The following is a 15,927-nucleotide window of genomic DNA, read 5'->3' as shown; positions in this document are numbered from 1 at the left end:
ATTAACATTTTAGATAAATAATAATTATTACACCTGTTAACCATCTTTTTTTTTGCGTAATATTACGTTTTGTTGATTTAATGAAATAGGAATTAAATATGATTTAAGACTTTCTAACACGTTTCTGGTGGCGCTTAAATGAAGAAGAAAATAAAAATAGGTATTTCTTTCTCAACTCTTATCTTCCAGGAAGAGACTACGTGTAAAAACACACGTCAATAATCATCCACCTACGAGTTCAAGTAAACTTTTGTGTCCTGTTACTTTAAAAGTTATTAGCGGCTGCTTCTGACCAATCATCGCGGTGTTGCTATGCCTTATCGGCGTTTTGATTGGTTAACCTTCCTGTCAGTCACTTGTACAACCAAAGACGACATGTTTGACTGCGATAATCAGTCAGGACGATTTGGTTAAAAGATCACGATATTCTTTGCTTTCTGAAATTTCATTTACGTTAAATATAAAAATGCGGAAAATTATACAATACGAAATGTTTCAATGGTCTACTAAAAGCTAGTAGGGTTTACAGAAAGTATTAATAAAAAAACGTTTTTAATGTGTGTTACTTTTAATTGAACGCTTGACATAAATCCATATTCTAACCTGCGCGTTATCCAATGGTTCATCAAATTTCAGTTTTGAAATGATTGTGTAAGATTATAAAAAATAAACTCAAATACCGCTTACCCGGAAGTGCGCGGAGGGGCATCATCTCACCCCGGCTGACGCTCGCACACTCTCTGCCTCCTCCTCCGAACTCTTCTGGGCATCGTTGCGCGTCAAAACATTGCGTCTCTGCAGGACTTGCCAGGACCAGACACGAGAGGAAATTCGCCTGGAAAGAGGAATGCGAGACAGTCTTCAGGATTGGCACCAGCATTAGGAGGGTGAAAAAAAAACACGAGGAGGTGCGACATTTTCTCGTCTACGTGGAGATCTTTCCTTTTTCTTCTGTAAAAGGTAAACATCTTTTTTTTTTTCTTCTTTTATTTTTTATTTTATTTCACTGTCACGCACTTTCTTGTTCAATCGTGTCTTGTTCTGGAGTCGATGACATAAAAGAAAGAAGCATTTAGGTCAAGAAACTTGAGCGGATGCGCGCAGGAGTTATTTTCAGGACACGTTTGTTGTGATGGTTCATTGACGTCATCACTGATCGATCGATGACTGTGATCACCGATAACGATCACGTTACTGATGAGGATCAGCTGTTTTGTCCACAGTGGGTCAAAGCCATTGCAGATGTTAAAGCGCTTACATGTGTGTGTGTGTCTATGTGTGTGTGTGTGATACTGATCTGAGACATCCCTGCCATCTGGACTCAGTGTGGTGGCTGAAGTTCTGCCCCAGATAAAGTGCGCCACTGCCTGTGACCTGATTCATACCCACAATAAACACACATCGAGCCTCTTTACATCCTCTTTTGGGGGTGATACGTTGCACCAAGGGAAGGTGGGTCTGAGTGGAGGGGGTTTTGCTGAATCAGCAAGGAGGAGAGAAGTCACCTCTGAACTTGTTGTGATGTGTTTAAGTGCAGAGCAGACGGTTATTGATCAGGATCGAAGATGGAGGTCAGAGACTTGAAAGGAGGGGGAAAGTAGTCGATAAGAGATCACTTAGAATATGAAAAAAGTAAACACGTGTGGTACTTCAATATGTTTGTATGATTATTTATCTCAAAACATTGAGAACATATACATCTAAACATTAAGTGTCAACAAGTTTTATCAGTTGGGACAAAGTGTGAATCACCCAAAATCAAAAACACCAAATCTAAGTCCGTTAAAAAAGGTCCTCTTGAAGTATCTCCGGGACGAATGTAGGCGTCAGCAGTTATGCAGACGATGCACTGATCCGTTTTGCAAAAAAAAAAAGTGAGTTAAGCCAAAAGGCAAAAAAAAGATGGTGGGTACAGGCCTACCAAAAATAAGTTTTTCTTAACGGGTTCTGGACTCTCTCTTTGAGGGGGGAAAAGCTTTGTCATCTGGGAGAGGCTCGGAGTAGAGCAGAATGATAATGATGCCACCAGGGGGGCCTCGCTGGTGAGGTGTCGATGTCTCTCGGCTGGACTTGGAACCTTTCGGGGTTCCTTTGGGAAGAGCTAGACAACGTAGCTGGGGAGAGGAAAGTCTGGCCTCTTTCTGCTGAAGCTGCTGCCCCCGCGACGCAATCTCAGAGAAGTTGGAAGTGAAGTTAAGAAATGTAATTAATCCAAAATAATATTTAATTATAATACAATTCATAAATAGTCTTTTAAAAATAGTAAAAAAAAATACATTTTATTGCTTGATTAAAATATTTTACCTCAGGAATTATGTTTAATTAGATGCTACAGTACTCCATTATCTAAAGTTCAGAGCTCAGGCTAAAAATAAATCTCATTTCTAATGCTTATTCTTTTTCTAGGGATATTTTCTCAGTCCATCGTCTGAATGTCTTAATTTCTAGAAAATCCACCGGAGAAACCAAAAGTTATTTTTCACTGATCAATATGTAAAAAAAAAAAATAGATTTCACTAGTATTTTCTGTCTCTTCGACGCTAACGTTTCTTCTTCTGTCTGCGTAGCGTAGACAACTGTGTGCATGGCAACAGTAACCAGACGCACACACACACCTTGCGATGTTTGTGCATCCATGGCCGAGATGGAGTGTGTGAGGGAGGAGAGAGAGTCTCTTCTCACTCGCTGATGTCATACTGCTGTTTGCCTGCTGGCCTTCTTGTAGCTCTGAAGAGGAGAGAGTACATGAAGTGCCCAATTCGTGACGCCCTGCTTGAGCGAGAGAGAGAGAGAGAGAGAAAGGAGGCGCAGGAGGGATGGAGGGGGGGGTACTCTCCTTTGTGTCACATGATCAAGACGTTTTGATCTACGCCATGTCCCCGTTTGACTCGCGTCATCTCTGGATGTGGCGTTCGGTTCCCCCCCCAGAGTCCCACCGCTCTCCATCATTGTCAGAAAGAGCCGCAGCAGCATCACTGTGTTACGTAACAAAGGTTGTGGATGTTGCTGTGTTGCGGGACCAGAGAGCTTTTTTTGGTGCTGGTGAGGCTCGTGGCATGTCTGCTTTTGTGATGACACCCAGAAAACACCAGAAGGGACTGAACCGTGACCTGGAACAACGGATGCAGAGAGAGAGAAAGTGACAGCACAAAATAAAAAATAAAAGCCAATCGGACGACAAACACTGAAACATTTTTAACAATTATCATCAACTATTTATAATAATTTGAAGCACTAGTACTATTTAAATTCTAAATTAAAAGTTTGTTTTACTAAATAATTAAATACAATCAAAATAAATATATATTTTTTATAAACATAGAGTTTGATATTGTAATTCTAATAATTCAATAATAAACGTTCTATATGCAATACTTTTTAATCCATAGCCTTTTCAATTCAATATAATAAGGTGGCTATGATAGTGTAATGATAGACTAATCCAATCGAGCCCAGAGCCACTCTGACATTTTAATTTCAAACCAAGCATTAGTTTCTGTCATTAGTTTCGCTTATCTTCAATCTTATTGTTGCTCTGGAATCCACCACAATGAATTGACGTCTTCGTCGTCATGTGATCGTCGGCGCGTCGCATGATTGGCTGAAACTTTGAGCAGCTCTGTAGTATTTTTCTATTGTCTGGTTGGATTACTTTACTGTTATATACAATCTCAATAACAAATTTAAAAATATTGAATTTTGAAAATGTATTTCCTCTGTCACCCAGAATCTACTACGAATACTTGCTACGTATTATAGTCATTATAAAACGTGTTTATAGTGTTTAAAAAACAAATGTACATTTTACATTTTTAACTAATACACCATCAATACTGCATAAAAATGACTTCTTATGTTCATTTGTTTTATTCTGTCTATATCCTTTATTGGCTCGACCTATCACAGCATCTTAGGATGAGAGACAAAATGTGGGGGTACCACTAAATGTTGATGTCAGTATTGGGCTGAAAAATACTGTCCCTTTGGCCTTAATGGCCCCTTAAGCCACCGGTTTCTGATACACTGTGAGGTGGAAGAAGCATCATCATTGAAACATCTGAGACTTGTCAGAGTTATATTTAAGTTATTGTTGTGTTTGTTTGTATACAAGTCGGCCATTTTGTTTTCACCTGTCTATTAGCAATCCTGGTGTGAGAATGACATTGACACCATCTCATACTGAGCAGCTAGTTTTCTGTGATGAAGCTATATTTGTAGTGTGTATTAGACTGTTTCATTGTTGAAGTTTGTATTAGTGTGTATCTTTGTTGAAGTGTGTGTCATTGTGTGTCAACATGGAGGTGTGAATCAGTGTTTGAGCGTGTAAAAGTGTGTCAATAGTTGATGACGCTGATCGAGGTAAACAAAGATTAATAAGGAAACCGTTTGACAAAAATGCTAATGCTAACTCCATGTTGCTAATCACTGAAATAAGCATGTTGGCTAACATTCATTGGCGTCATGCTACAAGCTAGAAATAATTGAAATAATGGTAGTTTATGGCTCTTAAAAAACACAAACCTTTTTTTGTAATTCTTGGAAAACTGACTTTGGTGAAAAGTGTATTAAGATCTGTTGGGTCTCGTTTCGACCTGTAGCGATGACTAACTCTCTTTAGACACGATCTTCTGAATGTTGACTTTAACCACCAGGAAAACCTCACTATAAATGGTGTTGGAAGTAGGATAGTGTTTTCAGTGTCTCACGTGAATGAGTGTGAAAGAAAAAGATCAAGCTAGCGCAGAATGCTAGCGTGTCTGCTGGTTAATCAAGCTAAAGACAAAAGGTTGTATACTTTACACGTATGGTGTCAAAAGTAGGATTTGTATGAAGATCCCAGAGGAAAAAAATGGTTTCATTGAAATATTTACATTACAAAATGTGACTCTTCATTTTTCTGGATAGATGAAATCTTGTTTACCGTAACCACGCCCACTCTGCTGTGATTGGTCAAACATCAACGTCACCAGGGGTTAACAATCCCAGAAGTCTCCACCCCCAAGGCCCTCGTTGTATAAACAAAGCAGGCATGATAGCTGCTGGCTGAGGAGGAGCGAAATCATTATTATCTCATAATGGACTCCGCTTTCGTAACCTCTCGTTCGCCGAGATTTCAGACGGGGGAGAACTTTATAAAGTTATATGTTCAAAACATGGTCATTATGAGGGACTTAATGTATCTTGGAGAAGAAGATTTAAACATTTGAGTGAGTCAGGAGAGTTGGGTTTTCACACGAGTTGACCTTTAACCCTTGTGTTGTCTCTGGGTCAAGGTGATTGACATACATCAGTACTATCATTAGCATCGCGCCGGGGCGCAACACACGCAGAATGACAGTCGAGTTTCTGATTTAAATAACCTGACTTTAATCCGGCCTAGAGCTTGTAAATAAATAACTTTTTTTTTAATTTGATTGGTAGGAGGATCATACACCAGTTGCTGACACACACTGGTTTTTGTGTATGTGTGGGCCTGTGTCAGGGGTCAGCCTCGTCGACTGCACCGAGCGTGTCTTTGTGCCACGATCCCACGCGGCTGGCAGAGAGTCAGAGCGGGGTAAACAAGGGCATGTCTCTCATTTATTTATATCTCCCGCTGCTTCCCGTCATCACCGGAGCCTCCGCCGCTCCCTGAGTCACACTGGAGATACTGTCCTCGAGTGGAGGACCATGTTCTACATGATGAAGCCAGTTCATGACAGTCATAGTAACTGGTCATTGAAGTCACACTAGTCACATAAGTAAATAAGTAATAGTTATTTGTAATAGTTCTGAAAGTAAAAAACTGAATTTTAAAATGGATCCTGAAACTGGCAGCCAGTGAAGAGTTTTAAGGATCGGGGAAATGTGAGTTCTTCTACTAGAGCGGGTCAGAATTTTGTATTAACTGCAGGCGAGACAGCCCCTTCTTGTTTAGACACTAATAAAAACTATTGCACAGTATATATTAGGGGCGGGATGTACGGGTAACCTATGATTAGATAATGTGGGTTTGGTCCCCGAAAATTATAATATCACGATACACAATATCTGCAACATTTTATATTTAGTAAGACATTTTATCTACAATAAATTACCATAATTTGACTGAAAAAGAAAAACTGCAAAAGCCAACCTTAACCACTGTAGAATTTACAATTAACGTACAATAAAGAACATTAAAATAGAAGTGCAATAGTATTATAGTATTGAATAGAATAATATAATTAAATTATTGAGGGGTGTGTATTCGAACAAATTTATCACGATAAGATGAAATTATTTGAAAACAAAATATGTCTAAACATCACCTTTAAAAGCTTCTGGAGTCCACTGTATCCTCTCGTCCTCAGTCACCCCAAGGATCTCGCGGGGAATTCCCTTAGCTGCGTAGGACATGATGACTGCTGCCATCTTGCGGCTGGAAGTTTAATTGCAACACAAACATGAACAAATGCAGTGATTATTTCAACGTTAATTGTACTTTAAAAATCTTTTTTTTGTTGGTTTTGTTTCGTTTTACACACAATTGAATATCACCATATAACTGTGTATCGATATATCCTCGCATCCTTATATACCATGCGATTAATCGCAATTAATTCAGGCAATAATGCAATTCATTTTATGGTAGCACAGGCCAAGAAATAACCCCTTGTTACTGCTGCGTCATCCACGGGTCGTCCTGACCAGGGGACTACTTTGAATCTTGACTTTAAGTCGACACATATTTATCGCGACCCCCCCCCCCTCCTGCATCCTGGCTCCCGGGTCGACCCACTAATCTCCTCAGTCAGCAGGAGCACAAGTATTCGAAGGGTTATCGTGGAGCGAGTCTTGCACGAGCCTCACAGTTGTGCTGGACTAAGCTGATTATCTCTCATAGACCTGAACACAGCCTTGCTCTCAATAGAGTGAATGAGAACAGCTACAGTTGCAATGGTGCAGAAAAAACAAAACAAACTGAATGTGACTGTTTTTGTTTGACAAAAGTGTTTCAGCTGTTGTTCTTGTGCAGCCACGTGCTCGTGAAGCATCACTGTCGCTTTGAAATAACCTTCATTTTGATCATCACTACGGGGAATTTTACGGGTAAAATAATGCAATCATATACTTTTCTAAATAAACCATCTTCAACTTCACAAACTTGTCGCTCACAAGGTCAGTTTACAGCCTTCGGGATTAAATTCTGCAGCCGTTCGTGCTTTTTCTGTTGCTGGAAACTTACTAATTTAATTGAATTGATTCAATGTAATTTAATTTACTTAATTAAATTATTTGGTTTATTAATTTCATTCTTTTTTGACTACTTTAATGTATGATCAATGGAAGTATATCATTGCAGTTAGAATATTAAATTGTTGGATTTAGAACGTAAGTAAGTAAGTAAGTAAGTAAGTAATTTTTATTTGTAATGCGCTTTTCTAATGTGAAAAAATTCAACTTTTAGTAAAAAAATTTAAAAAATTCTGTTGTTCAATGATGAAAGGTTTTATTATTATATTATTAGAATAAAAATTGAATTTTCTTTTACACATTTAGTTTGATATTCTAATTCTAACCTTTTTTTTTCTTCTAAATTAGGTATTTTTTAATTGGTAAACATTAAATTAAATCAAATATATGTTTGGATAATAGTGCCACCAGACAATACCAAAAGAGCATCGATCTACTCGATCGAACTTTCAGCCAATCAATCGACATGCAGATGATCACATGACCACAAAGAATCAGGCCTTAAATATATAATATCAGATTCCAAACAACAGTATTGTCAGCTGCACTATTATACCAACATTTTCATGCTTTTTAAACACTTACCTAATGACATCTTATTTTCTTTTATTCATCTCATTTTGTTTAAATAATATTTATTTTGTTCATTATATTCTAAACACAACAAAACCAGAACACTAAAACAAGAGTAAGATTTACATTTTCTTGTAAGCTCTTGTAGTATCCGGGGCCTCAACCCACGTGTGACCCCGCGGCCACACCTTGAATTGAATTTTAAAGTAAGTTAACTCGTGTTCTAGGCAGCGACGAAGGTGTTCAGCGGGTTACATAACCTGAGAGAATTAAAAATGTATAACGGTAGCTTGTCTTTGCGGTCGTAACGCCAGCAGTTCAGGAAGCAGCCGTGACACACCTGTTCCCTGTCGCTCAGGTGTTCACCTCCCGACCCACCGCCCACCACGGCCCTCACCTGTGTGTTGCGGTGCTTCCCTTGTGAGCCCACCTGGGCTGGCAGTCCCTTCTTGCACCGCCCGCCGACGCCACCCATGGTCAGGATGACGCGCTCCAAGACGTTCCAGGCGTACCTGCCCAGCTGCCACCGGACGTACAGCTGCATCCACTGCCGGGCTCACCTGGCCAACCACGACGAGCTCATCTCCAAGGTAACCAGTCATTGAGCAGATTAATCCAGTCAATTTACCACAAATCTTAAGGTGTTTTGTTTGGGATCTCGGTGACATCAGAATATTGAATGGTAGAATTTATGTATGTTTAATGTAATAATTGAATGTGTGAACTCTGTCTTTTTCCCCCCAAATAATGTATTTGACAAAAAACATTACAAAAAGTTTTATACATAGAGTTTGATAGTCTTATTTTAATCATTCAAAAATATGTTTTCTAAATTCAACATTTTTTAATTTGTGGCCTTTTCAATTCAATATAAAATGTTTGTATATTGTCGCTTTAGAAATAACTGAAATAAAAATGTAAATATAGAAAGGTTTAATGTTTTTTATTGAATCATTAGATTCAATAGTTTCTATATTTAAGGTTAACATTTAAATTTAATAATCATCTCATAAGATTATGAACGACAACAAAATACAATTCTTTTTATACAGTTTTATATTCTTATTCAAATGAAATAAAAATAGGTTTTCTTAATACATTTAAAAAAAAAATGGTATTGTCTGGTGACACCATTATACCATTTTTTTTAATATTGAATTGATTAGTCTACGAATTAAAAATATTGATTTTAGAATAATAATAATTTAATTATTTATTTTCATTTTTGGAATGAATATAACAAACAATATGTTTTATTTATTTGGGGAAAATATTAATTTATTTAAATTTAATAATAAAGAAACAAAAAAACGAATTAAACCTTTCAATATTGAAATTATTCCATTATATAATATATAAAAAAGGCCTAAAAAGGAATACAACATTTCAATTGAAAATAAAAAGTTTCAACATTTAAAATGTTAAATTAAACCAATATTCTGATGGCACTGATATACTTCCATAGTTTTGAACCCTAAAAAAAATGTGATTCATCTTTCCACAAAATAATTTCTACCTTTTTTTAATCTTTATCTTTCACTTTTCCTTGTGCAGTCGTTCCAGGGCAGCCAGGGCAGGGCCTACCTCTTCAACTCAGTGTGAGTATCCACACTGTTTCACCTGGTAAACAACATGTCTTCCTTAAAAATCTCTTCCTATCCTTCTATACTCGAGATATACTGTGCAATCTTGCTCCCAGCATTTGGGAGAGTGAGTGGGAGTGAGCGTCTGACTCACTCTCCCGGGCACCTACACCACATACGAGTGAGCTTTGAATCTTGCTTGTGTTACAGAGTGAACGTGGGGTGTGGTCCGGCCGAGGAGAGGGTCCTGCTCACGGGTCTGCACGCCGTCGCCGACATCTACTGCGAGAACTGCAAGACCACCCTGGGCTGGAAATACGTGAGTCCTTGTCCTTGTCCTTGTCCGGTGTCGTTCCCAGCACACGCTGATAAACTGGGAGGTCACTTTAATAGCGCGCCCTAATTCTATTTGCACCCTTATTATATTTGGACCCGCCCGCGGGGGTCAAAGTCAGGGATGCGTCCATTATTAGATCCACTTCTCGGAGGGTTTTTTCCCCCCACGTCATCATCAATTCAGTGTCTAATAGAAGTGGAAGACATGGGAGATTTATTTTTACTTAAGTTGACCCACGTTGGTAGCAATTTAAGGTAACAATGACGCACAAGGATTAGCATGTTAACTCCTTTAGCGAGAGTTAGTTTGTTGCTATTAGAACTATGACTGTTTATCTTATAATAACGTCTGTTTTTGAGTTTATTTATTAATACTTATTTCACTAGAAGTAACTCTAATTTGATACTATCTCTATTTCTTACTTTAGCACCATCAGCTATAATCTGGTTTATTCTCCAGAATTGTCTGTCGCCCCGAGTTGAGAAGAATTGATGGATTTTCCAATTTATTTTGTTAGTTTTTTAGCTAGAAGATTAAAGTATATATTTATAGGCTCACCCAAAAATTAATTATACTCATTTATAATTTGTAATTTGTGTCCTTTTTGGAGTTTTGGAAAGAAATGTATGTCCATGATAATGTAGCGACCGGGGCTCACTCATTTTTGACCAAAAAGACACTTAATAACATCCAAATGACTCCATGGTTCTCGTCTGTAATGTCCCTCTTGTATTGTAGCCTTTACATGAGGAATTAATCCGAAAAAAGTGAGAAAAGTCTTTTTTAAATTTAAGATTAATTTTAGATGATGTTGCTAGGCTAGTTGCTACGCTAGCTTCATCTTCATCCAAAAATGACGCACTTAAAATCATCCAGACACCTCCATTCTGCTCGTCTATTAAGTCCATCTTGTCTGGAAGCCTCGACAGGAGAAATTGTTCCTAAAAATACCTTAACAAGTCTATATTTTAAGCTTGTTTTTAGCTGACGTTGCTAGGCTAGTTGCTACGCTAACTTCATCTTCATCCAAAAATGACGCACTTAAAATCATCCAAACACCTCCATTCTGCTCGTCTATTAAGTCCATCTTACCTGGAAGCCTCGACAGTAAAAATTGTTCCTAAAAAATACTTAAACAAGTCTGTATTTTAAGCTTGTTTTTAGCGGAATATCAAGACACCGGAAGCTTTAATTTCCTTCTGTAACTCCAAAAAGACACAGATTACTCTGAAAATAATCCCAACCCTTAGCCGACAGGAGGGTGAGTAGAAAATGAGTGAACTTTGAATATCCGGTAAAACTATCCCATTAAGTGAACATTTAAGGAAAGTATCATCGCAATCGCATCTATCTTGTGGCACTAAACGAAATCTGATCCAGTGAATGTTGCTGTCGACCCAGAATAGAAGGTTTGATTACACTTCCGTGCACTGCTTCTCACTCGCCCCTGCATTTAGAACAATCCGCTACTGGTACTGAAATAAAATTTGTAGTTTTTTAAATCCAAAATAATCAGTGTTTAGTGATCACATACATTTTCTCTAAACCCCTTTCAACAGCTTTTACAATTGTGGGGAAAAAATGTAATTAAATCCATGAGTTGGACATAAAAGCTACATCAGGAAGTGGTTAAAATGAATTTGAGAAACCTTTGCTCAAGTAGTGTTTACGTCTGAATCTAAAGTGTCCGAACACATGGAAAAGTAGCACCGGAAGCGACAGGTAATGCATTCATCAGGCGTTATCTTTGAACACAAACTGGAAGCACACATGTTAACAGCCTGCGTTCATCAGCCCGGTCCAGCAGCTGTTAGCTCAGCAGCGACCAGAGATCTCACAGAGGTGTTGACACGCACGCCTTCAACAAAAGTCTTGTTGTTGTGGCCTCTGAGCAGGGCCCTGGTACCCATGATCCCTTCAACCTTGAACCGCTCACACCCGCTCCAGGGTAAATTTAGTTTCCTGGAGAAAGACGGCAACACAGAACCCACTGGAGCTGCTGTCGATCTGGGTTTCAGAATAAAGATGACTTGAGTGTTTCAATAACTGAGGTCTCGTAATGACAGGAAAATTATAGCAGAGAATCTATCGTATCTAACTTATCTACTGTATCTACTGTATCTACTGTATCTGTCATATCTATCCTATCCATCTATCCACATATCCATTTAATTATCTATTGTATATTTCATACCTATCTTATCCATATATCTAATCTATCCAATCCATCTACTGTATCTGTCCTATCTATCGTACCTATTGTATCATCGTATCTAACATATCTATCCTATCTATCGTATTTATCATACCTATTCAATCTACTTATCGTATCTACCGTACCTATTCTACATATCGTATCCATCTTATCTAACGTATCTATCGTACCTATCGTATCTATCCTATCTACATATCGTATCTATCGTATCCATCTTATCTAACGTATCTATCGTACCTATCGTATCTATCCTATCTACATATTGTATCTATCGTATCCATCGTATCCATCCTATCTATCCTATCTATCCTATCTATCCTATCTACATATCATATCTATTGTATCCATCGTATCTATACTATCTATACTATCTATCCTATCTACATATCGTATCTATCGTATCCATCGTACCAATCGTATCTATCCTATCTACATATCGTATCTATCGTATCCATCGTATCCATTGTATCTATCGTACCTATCGTATCTATCCTATCTATCCTATCTACATATCATATCTATCGTATCCTATCTACATATCGTCCCTATCATATCTATCCTATCTATCCTATCTACATATCGTATCTATCCTATCTATCCTATCTACATATCGTATCTATCGTATCTATCCTATCTACATATCGTATCTATCGTAACCTATCCTATCTACATATCGTATCTAACATATCTAACCTATCTACATATCGTATCTATCCTATCGTATCTATCGTAACCTATCCTATCTATCCTATCTACATATCGTATCTATCGTAACCTATCCTATCTACATATCGTATCTAACGTATCTAACCTATCTACATATCGTATCTATCCTATCTACATATCGTATCTATCCTATCTACATATCGTATCTATCGTATCTATCGTAACCTATCCTATCTATCCTATCTACATATCGTATCTATCCTATCTACATATCGTATCTATCGTATATATCGTAACCTATCCTATCTATCCTATCTACATATCGTACCTATTGTACCTATCGTATCTATCGTATCTATCCTATCTACATATCGTATCTATCCTTTCTACATATCATATCAATCGTATCTATCGTACCTTTTGTATCTATCGTATCTATCGTACCGATCGTATCTATCGTATCTATCGTATCTATCGTATCTATCGTATCTATCGTATCTAACGTACCTATCGAATCTATCGTATATCCTATCTACATAACGTATCTTTCGCATCTATCGTATCTAATGTATCTATCGTATCTAACGTATCTATCCTATCTGTATATCATATCTAACACATCTAACGTATTTCACATATCGTATCTATCCTTCTAATCTATCCTATTGATCTATCTATTTATCATATCTATCTACTGTATCTGTCTTATCTAAAATGTTACACAGGATTTGCATCTTCAACCAAAAAATGTTCCACTTAAATTTGCATCTTGTTCTCTGTCTACATTCTTCTGGAATTTCCGTCTTCACAGCTTACGTGAAAAAAACCTGCAAATATTTGCTGACTAACGCTCTTTGCAGGGTCTTGTGAAGTTTAAACCTTTGGCAGATACTTGGTGTTTGAAATGGACATTCTTGCCCAGTTTTTTTGGTTCAGCTCGCTCCGTTACATAAGAGCTTCCGTTAAGCCAGGACATGCCAGGGTCAAGGATTGTCCCGAGGATGCTTCCAATAGTCATCGCCGCCACCCTCTCCTGTCAGTGATATCATTCTGTGGCCATGTGTCATCGGAACTAACGCTCGTGTCCTCCTGCAGGAACACGCCTTCGAGAGCAGCCAGAAGTACAAGGAGGGCAAGTTCATTATCGAGCTGGCCCACATGATAAAGGACAATGGCTGGGACTGACGGGAAGAGCCGGGCCAGGACACTGCAGCATCCAAGAAGAAAAGGGGAGGCTGGACAAAAAAAAAAAATCGGGTTGATAAGTGGGTGGTAAGGGGGGAGGGTGGGGGAGGGAGGGTGACATGGTGGGTTAGTGTGTGACTTTGGTTTGGCTGATTTACCATTAACATCTCTAACTCTCTTCCCAAACCCACTGCAAAACCTGATCTCGGTCCCCCAGCCATTAAAGTCCCCCGCTTGCCCGAGGGCTGGACCGTAAGAAAACAGCCACCCTGGGCTAGATGCCGAACAACAAGGCGGCTACAGGTCTCGTTTTATTGTTAAAGGTGGTCAGAAATCAGCCCCCCCACCCCCTCTCTCTAAAACAACCGAAAAAAAATAACCTTCTTAGGGTGTCTGTCAACGAGCTACTTGGCACAGGTGGCCCCGGCCCCCGGGTGGGGCTTGAAGCGCCGACATTCCCAGCTTGAACGAGATGACCTAAGATGATTATAGAAATCCAGCTGATTGGAGTAGTGCCAGCTGGGCCGGCGATGGGGCCCGGCGCCAAAAGGCTTGGCACAGAGGGCCCCCGAGGCACATGGGTAGTTGGTGGGTGGATCGCTAGCTCACCAGGACGGGACGGGAGGGGGGGGGCTGATCCTGATCCTGTTATACAGAAGCTCTAATGGCTTCTGGCAGGGGATCCGCTCCATGTCTTGTCAGCTAATGTGGCGACACGGTGAGACGGCCCAGATCAGCTCGTCCCAAAAAACCTCACAGGTATTTTGGAAGTACCCGAAGTAAAGTGATCCGAGCCGACCCGTCTTTTGTTTCCCGTGTCAGACGCATCTTCGACTTCTTGTGTTACTTGATGATCCTTTACAGACAAATGTGACTCAGGTTCGTTCCTCTTCGGTGAGAGAGCCACCCTGCACTTGACGGCGAAAAAAAAAAAAAAACCCTTTACTGTTCCCCCACTTCATTTTCAAGAACAGGTTCACGACCCCCATTGCATGACTGGTTCCGTGGGCTTCGGGACTGAGAATGTAAAACATGGAGGACTTTTTTCGAACCGCAGAGGCGTGTTTACTGTAGATATGTAAAAGTATTTTTGGGGGGGCTAAAAAGGAATCCATCGGGACATTTGAGGAAAAAAAAGTGCACTGGATGAATTTGCTTGTTTATTTATTTATATCGAATGTAACAACATCTTATCTACTTCAGTTTTTGCTAGTCTCCATTAGCAAGCGTTGTTAGCACAGGAACAACAAGTGGCCCCGAGTGTCAATCTTCTTGGACGAAAACCGACCTTCATTTCTTTTAGGTTATTAGTTGGACTTTTGACAAATTTCCCCCCCAGACGAGTCTTTTGTTAACCAAATCTAAAAAGCAGCTGTGATTTTGATTACCCAGCACAACCAAAGAACCCACCCATGGAGGATAAACTGACCAAACAGATGTTTGAAGAGGGTGTGCAGCTGAACAGCCAAGGTTGACTATAGCCTTTCTCTCTGTGATGATATAAATATATAGTCAGATATATATATGGAAATATTCATATATATTTATGGACTTATTCTAGTGACTGTATTCTGCAGGAGGATAACCATTCTTTTTGACCTCAGTGTTACAGAGTATATATATATAAATATATATATATACAGTATATATATATATAGTGTTTACGTGTTGTGTTCTCTCTAAAATCCATTTGATGATGAATGAATATGATTTAGGTCATGTCAGGCATTCTCTCCGGTTCCCCACATTGGCTGGACAAAAACTACTTTTTTACTGAAAAATGTTTCAATTTTAATGTCTTTTGTAAAAGAGGATGCTGATGTTGACTATGTATCATTGGATCTTCATCTAATAAATTGCACCTTGATATCGGACCGGACTCTGTTCTCGCTCTACTGTATACAAATTTGTGTGAAACCATTATTTTAATAATGAAGAAATATGATCTAGCATATTAGCATGTGCTGCCACCACAAAACAATCCTGCGTTGTGTTTACAACACAGCTAGTTAGAATCATTTTGATTGACCTTACTCTTAGTTTTTAATAAGATTTAGTTAGCTAGCATTTATCTAGTTACGGTAAGTTCACTATTATCAATATCATTACACGGCTATAGATCTGCAACTAGCTTGATCTGAACAAAATTTGGC

General features: G+C 38.8%; 1 protein-coding gene across 2 annotated transcripts; it reads left to right on the top strand.

Moving 5' to 3' along the window:
* The first annotated feature begins 825 nt into the window (after nt 1–825).
* Nucleotides 826–15,648, top strand: ypel2b (yippee-like 2b). 2 transcript variants are annotated; one of them, XM_087795837.1, is made up of 5 exons: nt 826–960; nt 8,147–8,378; nt 9,343–9,386; nt 9,582–9,690; nt 13,685–15,648. In XM_087795837.1, exons 2-5 carry the CDS (start codon nt 8,262–8,264, stop codon nt 13,772–13,774), a joined length of 360 nt encoding a protein of 119 aa, XP_087651963.1. In that variant the 5' UTR covers nt 826–960; nt 8,147–8,261; the 3' UTR covers nt 13,775–15,648. The 2 variants fall into 2 exon arrangements, with proteins under 2 accessions (XP_087651963.1, XP_087651964.1); XM_087795838.1 differs by lacking the exon at nt 826–960 and having other exon boundaries at nt 8,134–8,378.
* Nucleotides 15,649–15,927: the final 279 nt, after the last annotated feature.

This window comes from Callionymus lyra, chromosome 7 (assembly GCF_982586985.1).
Source record: "Callionymus lyra chromosome 7, fCalLyr1.hap1.1, whole genome shotgun sequence".
NCBI lineage: Eukaryota > Metazoa > Chordata > Actinopteri > Syngnathiformes > Callionymidae > Callionymus > Callionymus lyra.
The sequence above is the reverse complement of the archived record's forward strand: the minus strand, read 5'-3'. Positions and strand labels throughout refer to the sequence as shown.